Here is a 16124-nt window from a genome sequence, read left to right on the forward strand (position 1 = left end):
CTAATTTCACCTTGGGTCTCTATGTCCTGTTGTCCACTTACGCTGTCTCTCTCTGTGTGTGCAGACCTAAATGAGTGCGGTCTGAAGCCGAGGCCCTGTAAACACAGGTGCATGAACACGTATGGAAGCTACAAGTGCTACTGCCTCAACGGCTACATGCTGATGCCTGACGGGACATGTGGAAGTAAGTCTTTCCCCCAGATGCACAAACACACACGTGTCTGTTTGTATAGATGTCTGAAATGTGGATATTTTTGTTCCTGATTCTTAATTTTTTTCACAAGCTCTCTTTTTTGCTTTGTAGCCTGTACACCGTGAAGTCTCTTTTCACTACATATGTATTCATCTGAATGTCAACCGAAGGCCACCTGATGACATATGCTCTCTATTAAAAAAAAGACACACTTTCCTTTGATAGAGTGTTTTGATTAAAGCCCCTCGTTGATCCGCTTCATTACAGCTGCTGAAGAACCCCTCTGAAGAAGCCTAAGAGGCCTAAAATGAAGGAAACACAATCTTTAAACCCTCTGGTGCAGTTGTTATTGCTCGCCCAGAGGTATTCGACAAACTAATGCCTGTACATGTCTGCCTGTAAATTCTGTTTCCCACCTGATAGGCAAACTATTTTCTCCCCACATGCTTTCGAGCATAGCGTGACTCCTGGTCCCTCATAAGGATACTTCTGTTTTTTTTATCAGAGGGAAATACGTTTCTCCACATTAAAGTTGGATTTTTCCCCACTTGAGGCAATCTCAAACAATTCCAGGTGTTGCTGTGTGATGATAGCATGATAGTGTTAAACACCATGCCGCTCCTCTTTTCTCCCCTGCTACTGCTTTGATCAATAGATCGCTGTAGCATTTAATCAGCCTAGCCTTCCTCCGTCATCAAACTGCACTCCTGGGTGCCTGCAGCAGCATGAGCCTCACTTTTTAATTTCCTTTTAAGGGTCTGATGTTATTGAAAGAGACTGAACAAAATCTGATCCGTTATATTATTATTTTAGAGGGGTTTGATCTGCCCCTGCACGGCTCAACAACAGCACACTACACGCGCTTCAATAGGATGGAGGTGGATTATGATTCCTAAGGTGTAGGAAAAGATGAAAGTGGGTGAGGATTGCGTGGGCTAAGGTGTGAGCACGGAGCGACTGCTCAGCACAGGAATCTAATAATGGCCGACTGTGTGTTGTTCTGTTGTCTGCGCCTCAGGGTCAGCTCGACTAATATCAGAAAAGGCAGGCAGTGGCCTTGCCCTCACCGTCTATAGCTAGTGGCTAGGATAAAGTGTGAGTGTGGACATGAGGGAGAAAGAAAGAAAGCCTCCCTCGTTGCACCATCATGTGCTAATATGTGCTGTGATTCCTTTGTATCCTTTAGACGCTCGCACTTGTGGCATGGCCAACTGTCAGTACGGCTGTGAGGTGCTGAAAGGAGAGGTCCGATGTCAGTGTCCGTCACCGGGGCTGCAGCTGGCTCCGGATGGAAGAACCTGTGTGGGTACGTTGCAGTCTTTATATATATCTCCAGAAGCCTGAAAACTGAGCCTCGTGCTACCACTCCCTTCCCCTAAGCTACCCATTTAAAGCATCACAAGCAAGTATTTTTTAATGCCTTTTTATATCTCCTTCTCAGACTTTAAATTAGCAGTGATAATGAATGCCAAGGTTTTGGCTGAGCGAGAAGGAAAACTTGGCAGTGAAAAAAGGCAATTTTGGGACTAAAACGAAAACCTCTTTGCCAGCGAAGCTGAAATTCGTCCAAAATATATTTACCAATACACCTGTTTTTGCTTTGATCAAAGACATTGGAAATGTAACCAGCCTTCTCAACCAAATGGTGACTAAATCCGACTTACTTCCTCCAGCTCTTACAGCAGAAATGTGATCAGGGGGAAGCCCACCCCCTGCCTTCCTCCTATCCTCCCCTCCTTGTTTCATTACCAGCCTCTTGAGTGGGAGGGAAACAGAAGAAGGGGGCAGTTGAGGCAGTTAACCTGTGTCAGGTTTAAGTACAGGCTGTTCCCGACTGGACTTTTCCTGCAACGCTGCCCTATATTCCCACTTATCTGTGGGCGGATGGGAGTCGGATTTTTAAACAGGATGAACATCAATCATGAAAAGTGATGGAGGTGGGGAAGGACAGGTTGCCCGCCACAGGTGTTAAAACTGTTAAATGGATTTTTTCTGGTTTCCCAGAGAAGCAGATGTTTTTATGGAGAGTTTCTCATCATATTTATGAAGGTTTTTTCTCCTTCTATAAACCAGAGACTTGGAGAGTTTAAACTGTCTACGCATTATGTCAACACCTTTTGTAAATGTGCCAGTTTATCAAACTTTTAGGAATTATGCTTGACAATTCTTTATGATGGTGTCTTAGAGTTAAAAGTACATCTGTTGCACACTTGGACATAAAAGGGACTTCCAGACGTGCATAAGTTTACAATAAAATCCTTTTTCTTTCTTTGCTAGTTCTGAAATATACAAACACAAGCACATCACTGCAACGTGGCTGCATACTCTCGGTACGGTACATACAATATCAACAAGACTGCTTCAAATCAACCCTGACACTATTCAACACACATACACAACTCACTATTTAAAGATTGGCTACATACTCTCGGCACAGTCTAATGAGTGATGCATTTACCCTTCTGCTCTCAACTAAAGGACCCCTGAGCTACCCTCTGTGCCTGTGTGAGCTTTTCTCCTTATAGTTAGTTGGCATTAAAACATTAGAAAACAACAACTTATAAAGTGCTTTTGCCAAATGGTACAGTTTTGTGTCCATTACCAGGCCCAATATTATGGGTCCCACACGTCGCTGTTTATCAAATGCCTTGATATGAGGTATAATCTCACATTCACGTCTTTTACTGAATAAAGTACAACACCTAAAGTCCGTGCAAATTAGCTCCACTACCAATTAAAGCGTGACATTTAAATGAATCTTTAATTATATTATTATATATAAATAATATCTGGATTTATCTCTCGGGATGAAACGTTGAAAAATTAGCCGAAAAACCCAAAGTGAAGTCATTTCTGCAACTGGTAACCGATGTATAATAAACAGAATGTATTTATTAATTTTCAAACTTTGTGCAGCGGGCCAGAAATCTCTCGAGAACGATGTCTGATGATCCAAACAAAGTATTGACTTGTTTTGCTCTGTGACAGAAAGCCGCCTGATTAATGACAGAGCCTATTGATGCTTCTGCATTGCTCACTGTGAGACGGTTTGGTATATTTTAGTGCTGCCTCTCATAGAAATTGCTTAATGTATCAGACGAGATGTCAAGCAAAACCCAATTGCTGAGTTTAATATTTGCCAAAGATGTGTATAACTATGAATAAGTGTTTAATATGAAGGAAATGTGTCTTCAATGCTCGATGCAACTCTCATAACAACAGGCATTATGTAGGCGATAGTATTATACACTTTGACACAGTGGCTGGATTTATGTCTGCGTGTTTGTATTTTGTACAACATGATAATTCACCACTGCTTTGTGAGTTGCTAAATAATTCAACTGTTGGCCATTAAGCAGCTCTAGTGGAGCAGTTTGGGATTAAGCGCCGTGCTGATGAGAAGCTCAACAGTAGTCTTTAAGGGATAAGGGAGCCCTGACCACTTACTTCACTCGCTTGTTTTCCCAGCTGGTCCAGGTGTCTGTGTGTTTTCAAAGTCCTTTCAAACAAAAGTCCCTGCAGCATCGTAGGGCCTCAGCTGCAGAATATAAATTAATGATTTTAAAGCAAACGCAGGAGCCTCTCTGTTTCTAAATATTAATGTCCACATGCTGGGAAAGGTGATCAACGGAGACAGTGAGGTAGGTCTTTAAATAATGGAACGACGTTTTATGCATTGCATTCTGCTCACTGAACAGAATAGCTAATGTGCTTTGTTCATAAATGAATGCTAACCGAGGAAAAAGTCTCCTGATCTGAAAAGATGTTTGTTTAGTTTTTTATTTAATTTACTTTTTTGAATGCATTTAAACTGTATGAGACCTCAAGTGAAAAATGATGAATACATTATAGTTTGTTTTGAATATTTTCTTCTGTGCTCCTCCTGCAGATGTGGACGAGTGTGCTGCAGGGATAGCGGTGTGTCCTCGGTTCAGGAAATGCATAAACACTTTCGGTAGCTACATCTGCAAGTGCCACGAAGGCTTTGACCTGCAATACATCAACGGGAAATACCAATGCATAGGTACGGTCACGAGGTTGCCGCAGTGAGGCTTTTACAGATACGCAGGTCATGAATGTGCTGATCTGTGTTGACTTATGACTAAGGTATTTTTACTTTGGTATAAGGCAGGTATTGTGTTTTACAACCCTGACCTGTAAAAGGATTCATACACTAATGCATCAGTAATAATAATCCAATTATCTTATACATTTAACACAACACAGTCAAAAGAGCCATTTTGCAGGATCTAAGCTTTCACTTTCATTGCTGTTACTCTTTTCCACCGCTGGGTCAACTACCTTTTAAGATGTCAATGTATATATCTGCAATATAATATTGATCAAAGCCCTCCTTTTAAAGAACCCACTGTTTAGTATGTTGAAAAGATATGTCCAATAAAAACAGATAATTGAGGCTGTTTCCTGAAGTGGGATAACTGATTTCATTGTTTTACGTTTGTAAAACTCAGTCGTTGAAATAGGAACAAAAAAAAAAAGTAATGAAACAACTTCAAAAAGGCTTCAGATTAAATGAACTATCAATGTGAACCTTAAATCTTGACAACATCTGAGACATATACCACCTCCAATGTTTATCTATGAATGTGAACAAAAGCCAGAAACATAAAACAATAGAAAAGGTTGCTCCTATTCTTTATAGACCTTACAGATCCAACCCAAGAGAGCGTTTGTAACTCTAAGGGTTATTCAATGAAATGCTTTAGCTAACAGTGTGTATGACATACACTTTGAGTCCAGTTGAAGTGGATGTGAAGCAATTATCCTTTGATATTCTGCTGTTATGTCTAAAGTTCTTTTTTCTCCCTTGCACCCGGTAGCTGAACGTTGTTATGCTTCCATTATCTTTCAGACGTGGATGAGTGCTCCTTAGGTCGAGCCACTGCAGCAGCTTCGCCACCTGCTACAACACGCCGGGCTCATACAAGTGCAAATGCAAAGATGGCTTCCGGGGGATGGGCCACGAATGCAAACGTAAGAATTGAGAAAACAAAACCCCTGGCCCCCGATGCTCACTTTTGCAAAGAGAGACGGGGGCCTCACGTTGAGTTGTTTCCTGAAAAAGCTGGAAAAGTAAGAAAGAGGGAGGAATAACCTGCAAGGGACGAGCTGGGACTGAAATTCCTTCCTTTGTTTTGCTGTCTGTCAACACTTAAATCACTCTGCTTCTTTATCACGTGTGCTCAGAGTGAGCCTTTACTCCTTCTTTTTTCCAACATCCGGACATTTTAATCATCCAAAGAGAGGAGTCATCATGAAATATGAATTATTTCTTTCACTGGTTGGTTTGTTTCGTTTTGCATGCTGACACACAGTTCATTAGTCTGTGCGTCTGCAGTTTTCACAGCAGCTCAGTGGGCAGGAAGTAATATATTCTCCAGAGTTATTTAATCATTGCAGGGACACAACTGGTGTAACAGTCCATAGAGCAGTAGGGGGGGAGATGCCTGCAAATATTTCACCCTGTCGCCTGCCCAAGGGTGTGTGAGCCACAAGTGCTCTGGGAGTCGAGTTGCAATATCCTACGTGTGTATCACATATCAAAGTCGCCTGCAACCTGAGAAGGCAATAACAGAGTTCAAACCTTTGCCTTTGTCCACTCTCATTCCTCCCTCATGTGTCCCTAATGAAGCCCCACATCACACCCAGCCCCTCAGTACCTGCTCCTAATGTAAAGAATGAGAGGTATAACAAAGGAAGAGGAGGTGTAACGACGATGACATCTGGAGAGCGAAGGGTGATCTCCAAGGCCTGTTTGAGCGCAGAGATCATTCCACACACACCGAGCTGCTTTAGCCTGGCGCTGAGAGGCCTCCGGCTATGAACACACAAAGAATTTCTAATTAGGACGAGCGTATAAACGGATGAAAAAAAACCCACTGACAGAGAGAAATATTGATTTCCCGAAAGCAGACATTTACTGAACGTGGGGTGTCTTTGTGGGTTATGTTTTGAAGGCCACCCTGCCATGTTGCACGCTGCTTTTTCTCTTTCAACCTTCCCACTGAAGAACATTGGTCCAGAATTCTCTTTTTTTTAAAAGGCACAAATGAAAGAATGTGAACTGAGAGGATTTTAAAGCTTGTTTGAGCTTTTGCTTAAGTGAGATTAGAAAACACCCGAATTCTTTGAGGTGCTAACATTTGGTTAATAGGAATAAGGAAAAGTCTCAGTAGATAAAATAAAGCATTCACTTCCAATGTCAGACTAATCATTGCAATTAGTCTGCAATTCTCCGCCTCATTACCTCCTAAGTGCTCATATTTCAGTACTTAATCTACATTCTCTTTCTATTCCAGCCATCCCTAAGGTGGCTATTGACCCTCCGAGGCCAGGCAAACTGCCTCCAAATCATCACAACCGCCTCCCAGATATAGATCAGAGGAGGACCACCACCACCGTCCGCCCACCGGTGACTCAAAGGAGAATCTTCCCCGTAATCCCCAAAACAACAGCCGCCACAACAACTATGAAGACCACGACAACAACCAAAGCGCCTCCAAAGAGGGTCACCCCTCCTCCACGTAAGCCGGCAGTTCCCACCCGGAAGCCCTTTATCCCGACCAGGAAGCCACCAGCACCAACACGCAAACCCTACATCCCACCCATAAGACCAGTTACTCCCACCAGACGGCCCCCAACACCAGCACCAGTCACTCCTGTGGACAACACCATCCAAAAGGAGGTCACCAAACAGAGAGGGGACGTCCACAGTAAGAACATGCTTAATATTTCAGTGTTTCCTTTATAAATACATGACATTTACAACACTTTGCAAGTTCTTCACCATCTAAATCCAAGGGTTATTTACATAATGATTTAAGGGTTTGATTTATATGTGGAAATCAGATCTAGCTTTAACTGAAAACCCTTTAAGAAAAGTATTAATGCAAGAAAAACTTTTTAAACCTACATTCATTTATTTTTGTGTTGGCCTTTAGGGGGCAGTAAAGAGGTGAAAAAACAAAACATCAACATATTATACCTCATAAAGTTTTTCTAATTAAGTAGCTAGCAATTAGTTTCCTTTTTCACACATACATTAGGTAATTGGATTCCTATTTCGGCCACCTGACAAAAATAAATGTCATATTTACCCTGCTTTTAGCTCTGTTTTTGGTCTCTACATCTGGCTCTTCAGATACTAAATGCTCCACACTGCTTCGACTAACTATATCCGACTGCTGCTCCATACAAAGCAGGTAATGTACAATGGGTATTTTGAGTTTGACTGAAAACAGCTGCTGTTTCTTGAAACTATACTAATAAGAGTATAGAGATTTGAATAAAACTGGAAAGATTTTAGCTGTAGAAGCAAAACAACAATCTGAGAGATGATTAAATCCTCTATGAGTCGACTGATGAATTATTGTTGGTCAATTTGAGCACCAGTACACATAATGGAGTGCCCCAGTAGCTCAGCTAGTAGAAAGCACACAATGGACTAAGGCCAGTCTGACTCCTTTGCTGCCTGTCATCCTCTTTCCCTCCTTGCTGTTCATTGATTTTCAGCTGTTACACAGGCACAGAATAAGGTTTGACAGCTAAGAAAGCCTAAAACCTTGTTGCATTTGCAAGTTTCCTCCCGGTTTGTTTACATTTAGACACATAAATGCATCTTGTGTCTAACAATTAATCTTCATGTGCTCACAGACAGGTTTCCTCTAAGCAAATTGCAGCATATTAGCATATTTCTTCATCTGCATCCCGAACAATGTGTTTATTATGATACATGTCACCATCTAGGGATCATAACACATGCAGCACACATGTTGCTGAGCAGGGAAATATCCGGAAGCATGTGTACACAGTTTATCTCCAGCAAGGCAGATTGTAAACTGGTGAAAATATTGGTCTATGATTATCATATTTATTATAAGGACATGAGAGCTCTGTGCATTAACGCCGTCTCATAGGTATCTCACTGTCATACTTTACCATCTTTACATGACCTCAATCAATCTACAGTACGTCCTCCCTATCCTCCAGTGTGATATGCGTAATATTGAAGAAAAATGCCAATTTCTTAAAAGATTATATGATATGATCAGTTTGCAGGTGAGGTATATTTCCTCTAATCAATCAAATGAAGGTAATTTATGCTCAACATTTGCTTTCAGAAAAAAGACAGCTTGCATCACATCTCTCCATAAGGTGTAATTTATTTTGTTGGCAGCTCATTCCTTAAAACAGAAGCGTCAGATATATCATAAGAGGAAATATGAAGGGTATTTCAGCTTGTTATGCAAATAAGTTGATCAATCTGAATTCATTTGAAAAGTAGGCTTATTAACACATGAATACTCTGTAATATATGTATATATATTTAAGAAGTACATTGAAGACAAGCACAAGTTTGAGGTGTGGGTCACATTTCATTATAGTTTTTTTAATTTGCTGAGGGATGGTTCAAAATAGTTTGGACACCCCTGATCTTTGGCATTAAATAGTTACCAATTGAATGCACCACTAACCATTTGAAGTGCACTGCTTTCATGGGAAACTAATTGACTTTATAAAGAATTAAAGATGTACTTCTTGGGTAGGAATAAGTTCATTTAAAAGAACTGACTAAAAACTGGAAAATACAATTGTTGGCTTTGGTATTTTATTATTTTAAATGCTTACACTGCCCACATTACACTTCTTCTATCCCTCTTTTTTCATCCCCAACAAGGTCTAGGGGACCAGGGGACAGTAACACACAACAACCAATAACGGAGAGAGTCAGAGGGAAAGTTAACAAAGGTTTATTCCTTTTAAAACAGGATATTTTCCAGACGTCCTTCAAGTGAGGAGGAGGAGGAGGAGGAAGATTGTGCCAAACAAAAGAAATAAATATAACAAAACAAGGCCTATCTAAATCTATCATTAGAAACAAAAACCCTCACTCTCTGCACTAACGCCTGAACTCAAACGCTCGTCCAGTAGTGGCTCAGTCAGTAGGGGCTTAGACTGGGAAGGGTTGCCGGTTCAAGTCCCCGAACACACATGAAATATGGAAAGTGGACTGCTACTTGGAGAGGTCCCAGTTCACCTCCTAGGCCCTGCTGTGGTGCCCTTGAGCAAGGCACCGGACACCTCCAATCCCCCCTCCCCATTGCTTCCCGGGCGCTGCACAATAGCTGCCCACTGCTCCTAGTACTAGGATGGGTTAAATGCAGAGGTCACATTTCACTGTGTGTGCTCTGCTGTGTGCATGTATGTGACAATAAAGAGGGTTTCATCCTCCGATTCTATTCTATTCTACTAAGGATGGAACAAAGCAAAACACAGGGGTAGCAGCAGTCCACTAACCTAGTGTGTCCAACAGGTTTTAACTACGTGATGAAATGTAGTGGGTACCCCAAACTTACCTAACGCCTCCACCTCCCACCACACACACATTCACAGTAAACAGAAACACGATTCTCTCTAGAATCAGACCCTAACAAAAATGGTCATGCAGGTTATGGTGTCGGCAGCAGTCCCCGGTCAGAGAGAGAAAAAGCTTCATGGCTGCTTCCTTTATGACCAGTCCCTGCCCACTGATTGGCCAGCTGAGGGTGAGGGGATCCAATCACCCATCAGTCTCCGGTGCACCAGCAGGTACCGATCAGCTGCTGATTAGCTGCAGTGAAGAGAGGGGGAGAAGAGAAAAGAGCAGGAGGAAAACAACAACACAAGTACAGCATGCCTGGCATGTAACACAACAGTTTAACCAGTAATGTTTCAAACATCTGCAGTTCAAGTAAATCTGCATATTATTATGATGATATAGAGCCATACAGAAAAAACAACAGGAAGGGAAAGCTGGGTCCGGATGCACTTATTATTAAAAATGTGCACAAACACTTTAAAGCTAAATTATGCACAGCAAAAATAAATGTTTAAAGATTAAAAATCCTTTGACAGAAATATTTGGTGTGATATAACGACAAAGTACAGGATATTAGTGGAGATACTGTGGTTCACCTTGCCAGATGGCTTCACATAAATTAGGAAAAAGAAAGAAGAGAGAAGATTGCATTAGCACCTGTCTGCACTGCTTGAAGGAGACATCAATCTAATAGTTTGCACCACGGCAGAGCAGGCCTAGGAATCAGAGCTTCCTGAAGATGGTTTGAATAAGATGAGAGGAGGGCCTCTGCTGAGTGATTACTCGAATAATTACACAGAAATAGGAATGAATTTGAATAAGAGCCTCAGTGTATGAAGAACAACTCTGTGCTGCAACAAGTGCAGGTGTGTTCAAAGCATGGCTGCTTCAGGCTGGACCTATACAAGCAGCACTAGTATCTGTGAATTTATCTTCAACGTGTTTTATTTCTAGTTTGGCAAATACAAAAATTCAATATTCTCCTGGGGTATTAGATGAGAAGATTGATCTCACGCGACAGTGTTATCAATCTTCTCATCTACATCTCAGCGAGAAAATAAATAACAAAATGTAAATGTATTTCCCTCAAAGACGTACAAGCTGCTCTGTGAAAGAAAACACCCTCAAACATCAGAGGCTAATAAAACCCTTACAACCTCTCCTCTATTGCAATCAAAATGTAAAAAAAGGACTAAAAATTCTAGGTTTTTATATGAAAATCAATCAATCAATCAACTTTATTTATAAAGCCCTTTAAAAACAGCCGCAGCTGAAACAAAGTGCTGCACATGGATGAAAACACGTAGCACAAAACACAAAAACAATATAAAAACAACAATAAAAATCAATAACAATATCAAAACAACAAGACCAATGAAACAAATACAGAAACAGAGTCTCATGCTGGGTTAAACGCCAAGGAATAGAAATGGGTTTTAAGACGTGTTTTAAAAATGGGCAGAGAACGGGCTTGTCTATTGTGCAATGAGAGGTCATTCCACAGATTAGGACCAGCAGCGGAAAAGGCTCTATCCCCTATGAGCTTCCATTTAGGCCTTGGTACCTCCAGGAGCAGCTAATCAGCTGACCTGAGGCACCGGGCAGGAGTGTAAGGATGGAGCAGCTCAGAGAAGTAAGACGGGGCGAGACCATTTGAAGATTTAAAAACAGATAAAAGAATCTTATAATGGACTCTAAAATGCACAGGCAGCCAGTGGAGGGAGGCTAAAATGGGAGTAATGTGCTCCCTTTTACATGTTCCAGTTAGGAGGCGAGCGGCAGCATGTCATGATGACTTATTTTGGAGTGCCTCCTGCCTCCTGCACAGCAAAATGACGACTTATGTCAACAAAGGGAGGTTGTTCACATTGTATTTAAAAAAAGAACGTTGCTTATAACATGACATGCTGTTTTTTTTTTAATCCATACCTTTTTTTGGCAGAATAAAGTAAATCCCAAATAAGCAGCTTCTATTGACCTGCCAAAAATGTGGATTAAAACACCCACAAAAGGTCAAATGGTAAAAAAAAAACAAAGGTGTCTGGTGGAGTGACATTTAGTCAGAGGTGTTTCAACAAAGCTGTTGAATAAGAGGTTAACAGGGTCACCTAGAACTTAACTCTGGTCTTGTCCAACACTGCCCCGGAAAATACACTGTTCCTTGCCACGAAAAGTTAAAATTTAGGCCACTTTCTACTAAACGATGAGGTCTATGGATCTTATAAAGTATCAGGGACTTTGTTTCTAAGAAAATATATGGCTGTAAAGGCTTTTAAATGTAAGTTTTAAAAGATTTGAGCAGCGCAAATCAAATATAATTCCCTTTTTCGGTGATTTGGTTGTGTCTGGTTGTATATTTCTTGTTCAGTGAATGTGACATCACCACAGTATAAGCGTTCTGTACTTAAACTGACTCTTAATAGCATCAGAATAAATAAATCTATCATATGGAATTTCCCAATTTCTTGGTTCATACAGAGTATTAAGGCCCCTTTTTCAGTGACGAAGGTTTTTAAATCTACATATTTTAGGATTTAGTTAACGGCTTGCTTTATGGCATCAGATTAAATTAATATAACGTATAAAAATATCCAGAATTTGAGACTGAAATGGAATTGAACAGTGTATTTATCCTCTCCCACTGCTATTTTATGCTCACAGTGTCACTGTTCAAGTTACTGCTCCCTTAACTTGTGTATGGTCGTGATTACTCTTTAAATATCTCCTCTATGACCGGACACAAGAAATCAATGGGGGCCTCGTTCCTTAAAAGCAAAGAGACAGACAGACAGACAGACACACACGATTATACACACACACACACACACACACACACACACACACACACACACACACACACACACACACACACACACACACACACACACACACACACACACACACACACACACACACACACACACACACACACACACACAGAAACCTGGATGCCTGGGATTTCTGGATAGCCTGGTGTGAATGTGACCTCCCCACTGTCAGATTCCTTCGACTGTCAGACTACATTTCAGACCGCCAGGTGGTTGTGACCCGGTGTGGGGGTGGGTGGCCCATTCCAGAGGCTCAAGCGGGGGGGGGGTTACATGTTGGGGAGTCTGGGAGATTGACAGTTCAAGTGCAGGTTACAGCGCATCCACAGCATAGGGGCAAGAGTCTGCCGGGGATGCTGGGAATAGCGTTATTGATAGCGTGTCTCATTCAATTCCACTGACTTATCTCATCTGCAAATGCAATACATACTAAAATGAAGAGATGTGTCACGCTTCTTTATATAGACCCTCTTCATAAAGGCAATTTAAAACCAGTAAAGGATATGTATTGCTCACTAATAGAGTTCCTGTGGCCCAGGAAATAAATAGTAGTCCTACAGTGTTAGTCTCCCCACCTTGTATGGCAGCCCCTGTTTCTGTATGAATGTGTGTGAATGCTGTTGTAAATGTAAACACACTTTCAGCGGTATCAATGACTGGAAAAGTGTTTGATAAATGCAGTTTATTTACCATTTAGAGAGCCAAAGGTTTTATTTCCCCAAAATGCTTGCCGCTAAGAAAGCAGGACAAATTGTTTTCTGTCCTCCACTTGTCAGTTGCCCTTTAATAAGAGAGCTTGGCTTATAGTATTTTGAGCAGTGTGATGCCATTGGAGAAGGAAAGAGGCTATTTCAGGACGGTGTACTGTTTGTGTATGATAGTGTGCATGGACTGCAGCTCCATGTTGTGTGCTGCTCCTTGTTATGATTCACATTTGACTTCATTTTTCTCAGGTATTCTGGTTAGGTGCTGTGTGGTTAAATGTGCTTGACTCTAGATATGCAGGCACTAAACCATGACATTGATTCATCCTTGCAGAGTCCTTGTAGAGTAATGAGACAAAGCAAAGCAAAAGCCACAAGCAGGGATGCCAGTGAGCAAATATGATACCTTTGTTAATCCTTTATCTAAACCTGCGTGTCTCCCCTCTCTCCCCAGTTCCTCGGAACCACGATCGCAACACCGTCCTTGGCGTCGACTTTGACATTGAGCTCGGGAACACGGCAGAAGAAGCCAAGGACGACCCAGGTAAACACAACACGTTCGACAGAGACAATCATCCAAAGCCCCGCTTGTAGCAGACGGCAGCCTTCAAATGATGATGGACGAGCCACATTTACCACGGGCAAATGAAACTGACAATCAACGCCTGCAGTGGTTGTTCGCGAGGCGACGATATTACAGTGACCAGATGTGTTTTGATAGGCCTTTCACCAGGAGGTGACACACTGACATCTGGCTGTTTCCCTTTAAATAATGGCTCACAGCCCAGATCGTACTTCAAACCTTCTCCACTTTTCATATTACGCTCGCTTGATTGCCTGACTGCTTGAATGATTAATTGATCATTGGGAAGTAAATCAGCTCTCTACTCAGAAGCTCCACAGTACTTAGTGTAAAGTTCCTACCTGCAACAACCGAGAACATCGCTGTCTTTTTGTGAAAAACATTTTTATGTCACATTTACTCGATCTGTGATGTATTGATGGCGATGGTAGGCAGATTAAATTGCCTAATGGTTTAGTTGCGTGTTTATTTTGGTTCACGATGCATCATTTGCTATGCTATGTCAAGTGAAAGACATTTTCATTGGCTCAGAAAATGAACTGAGGAGTGTTTTGCGGTAGCTGTTTTCAGGGATAAAATGATGGATGCTGTTCTTATCTTCAAACCAATTTGTAGAGCCATGCATGGATGATACCGCAACAGTTTTGCCTGCATTCCCTTAATGTTATCGTCAAGGCATCATCGCTGGGAAAGAAAACATCAGTCATTGAATATTAACACTGTTTTGTCACTATAGTGTATTTTATCATGGAGGAAGACAGGCATACAACAGGCTATATGTGTAGAAGTACTTTCTCTCCTATACACAAATGCACAGTAATTCATGCAACAAAAAATGTGTGTTTTTTCAGATGAATGCATTCCCACTTGTGATTTATGCAGTTCCACTTGATTTTTCCCTAATGAAAACAACAGCACAGCAAATGTTTACTTTCTTCCCATCTCATCATGCTCGACAGAAGGAGCGTCAACAGTGCTCTTGCTCCCGATAACGTTACAGTCACACAGCAGGGTTTCAGTGAAGCATCGCAGAGCGCCAAATGAAGCCCCTTTGCATGCGTGTGCGTCCTCCACTTCTCTGAAAATGGTGCTTCATTCTCTTTAGAGTCGGGGTATCTGAGCTGCTCCTTTGATGATGGTCTTTGTGGTTGGATCAGGGACAAAGATGGAGACCTGCACTGGGAGACGACGCCTGATCCGTCAGGTAAGTGAAGGGATACTCTCACAAGGAAAAGTGTGTCTTTTTATAGTCAGTAATTGGAAACAAGAATAGCTGCTTTCCGTTACTGACATGCATATATATATATATATTCACACACACACACACACACACACACACACACACACACACACACACACACACACACACACACACACACACACACACACACACACAATCAGATAATATAAGCAGCTCAATTCTGTTCAACTCAATTACAGGTCAAGATGAAAATTCCCTGTGGAAAGTAGTTTGTCTTTTCTGCAGATTAGTGCTTTGCTCTACAAAGCAATGCAAATGAGAAGTGGATTACGCGACCTGTCAGCCATACCTGTGCCTCACATTAAATAGAAACACGACACTGTTTTTCTTGGGGTTCAAGCAAGGAGAAAGCGTGATCAATTATGTTGAATGGACTCAGTAAACGGCGTGTGAAGACTAAACAGTGCAGCGAGCTGGCACAGTTTAAGCGACGCTAACTACATTTGTCTTTCTCCGCCAATTGGCGTAGTCTTGCAGTTACTCGTGTGTTTTCAGACACTCAGACTGAGGCCTGATTTCCGCCAAGACTGCGCTCACTCATTATATAATAAATATTTTTGCCCACACCTTTACGTTCCCTGGAAAAATCACTGACAGTTAATCATAATCTAAACCCTGGTTAAGAGTCCTTCCAAATGTAACGGACAACGTTTCAGCTTTGAGTAGAGAATACATTTAATCAGAACATTCGTGCGTGCGTGTGTGCACCTGTACATGGTTTTAACTAAATCTTCATCATGTTGTGAAGCATGTGCTGTTCATCACTTACAGTTTTTTTGATGGACAGTTACTAGCATAGATTCAGAAGGGGCTCATTAAGTATGCAGGAAGCCTCTGTGGCCTTCAGATACACATCGCACCCCCTGTGGTTAACAGCAGCCCCACACAGATCTGCTAGATAAGCATAATGCATCAGCATTAATCAGCTGTTACCCAGAAGCACTTTTGCATTTCATTTTTCAGTACTGTATCGCGCCACTATTACTAACTAATGCATAAATTACTTTTCAAACAAAATCTATTTGCCACTGGCATCCGGCTCTGCTTTGAGGTGACGAAACATAAGTGGGTTAAGTTTTTTTTTAAAACACTTCCTGTTTCTTTTTCCCGGATTCTCTTCTACAGTACTCTGTAATGAAGAGATATAATTGTATGTGTGTTAAGACAGACTGACTT

At 41.5% G+C, this 16124-nt stretch overlaps 1 protein-coding gene across 1 annotated transcript in view; it reads left to right on the forward strand.

Annotated features, from left to right (window-relative positions):
• npnta (nephronectin a) overlaps positions 1 to 16124 on the forward strand; it is a 47966-nt gene that overhangs the window by 27400 nt on the left and 4442 nt on the right. The window contains 8 exon segments of the mRNA XM_063884696.1: positions 65 to 184; positions 1380 to 1499; positions 4083 to 4217; positions 5067 to 5093; positions 5096 to 5188; positions 6514 to 6927; positions 13559 to 13648; positions 14793 to 14891. Of these exon segments, the coding sequence (XP_063740766.1) occupies positions 65 to 184; positions 1380 to 1499; positions 4083 to 4217; positions 5067 to 5093; positions 5096 to 5188; positions 6514 to 6927; positions 13559 to 13648; positions 14793 to 14891 (1098 nt within the window).

Source organism: Eleginops maclovinus, chromosome 5, assembly GCF_036324505.1.
Source record: "Eleginops maclovinus isolate JMC-PN-2008 ecotype Puerto Natales chromosome 5, JC_Emac_rtc_rv5, whole genome shotgun sequence".
NCBI lineage: Eukaryota > Metazoa > Chordata > Actinopteri > Perciformes > Eleginopidae > Eleginops > Eleginops maclovinus.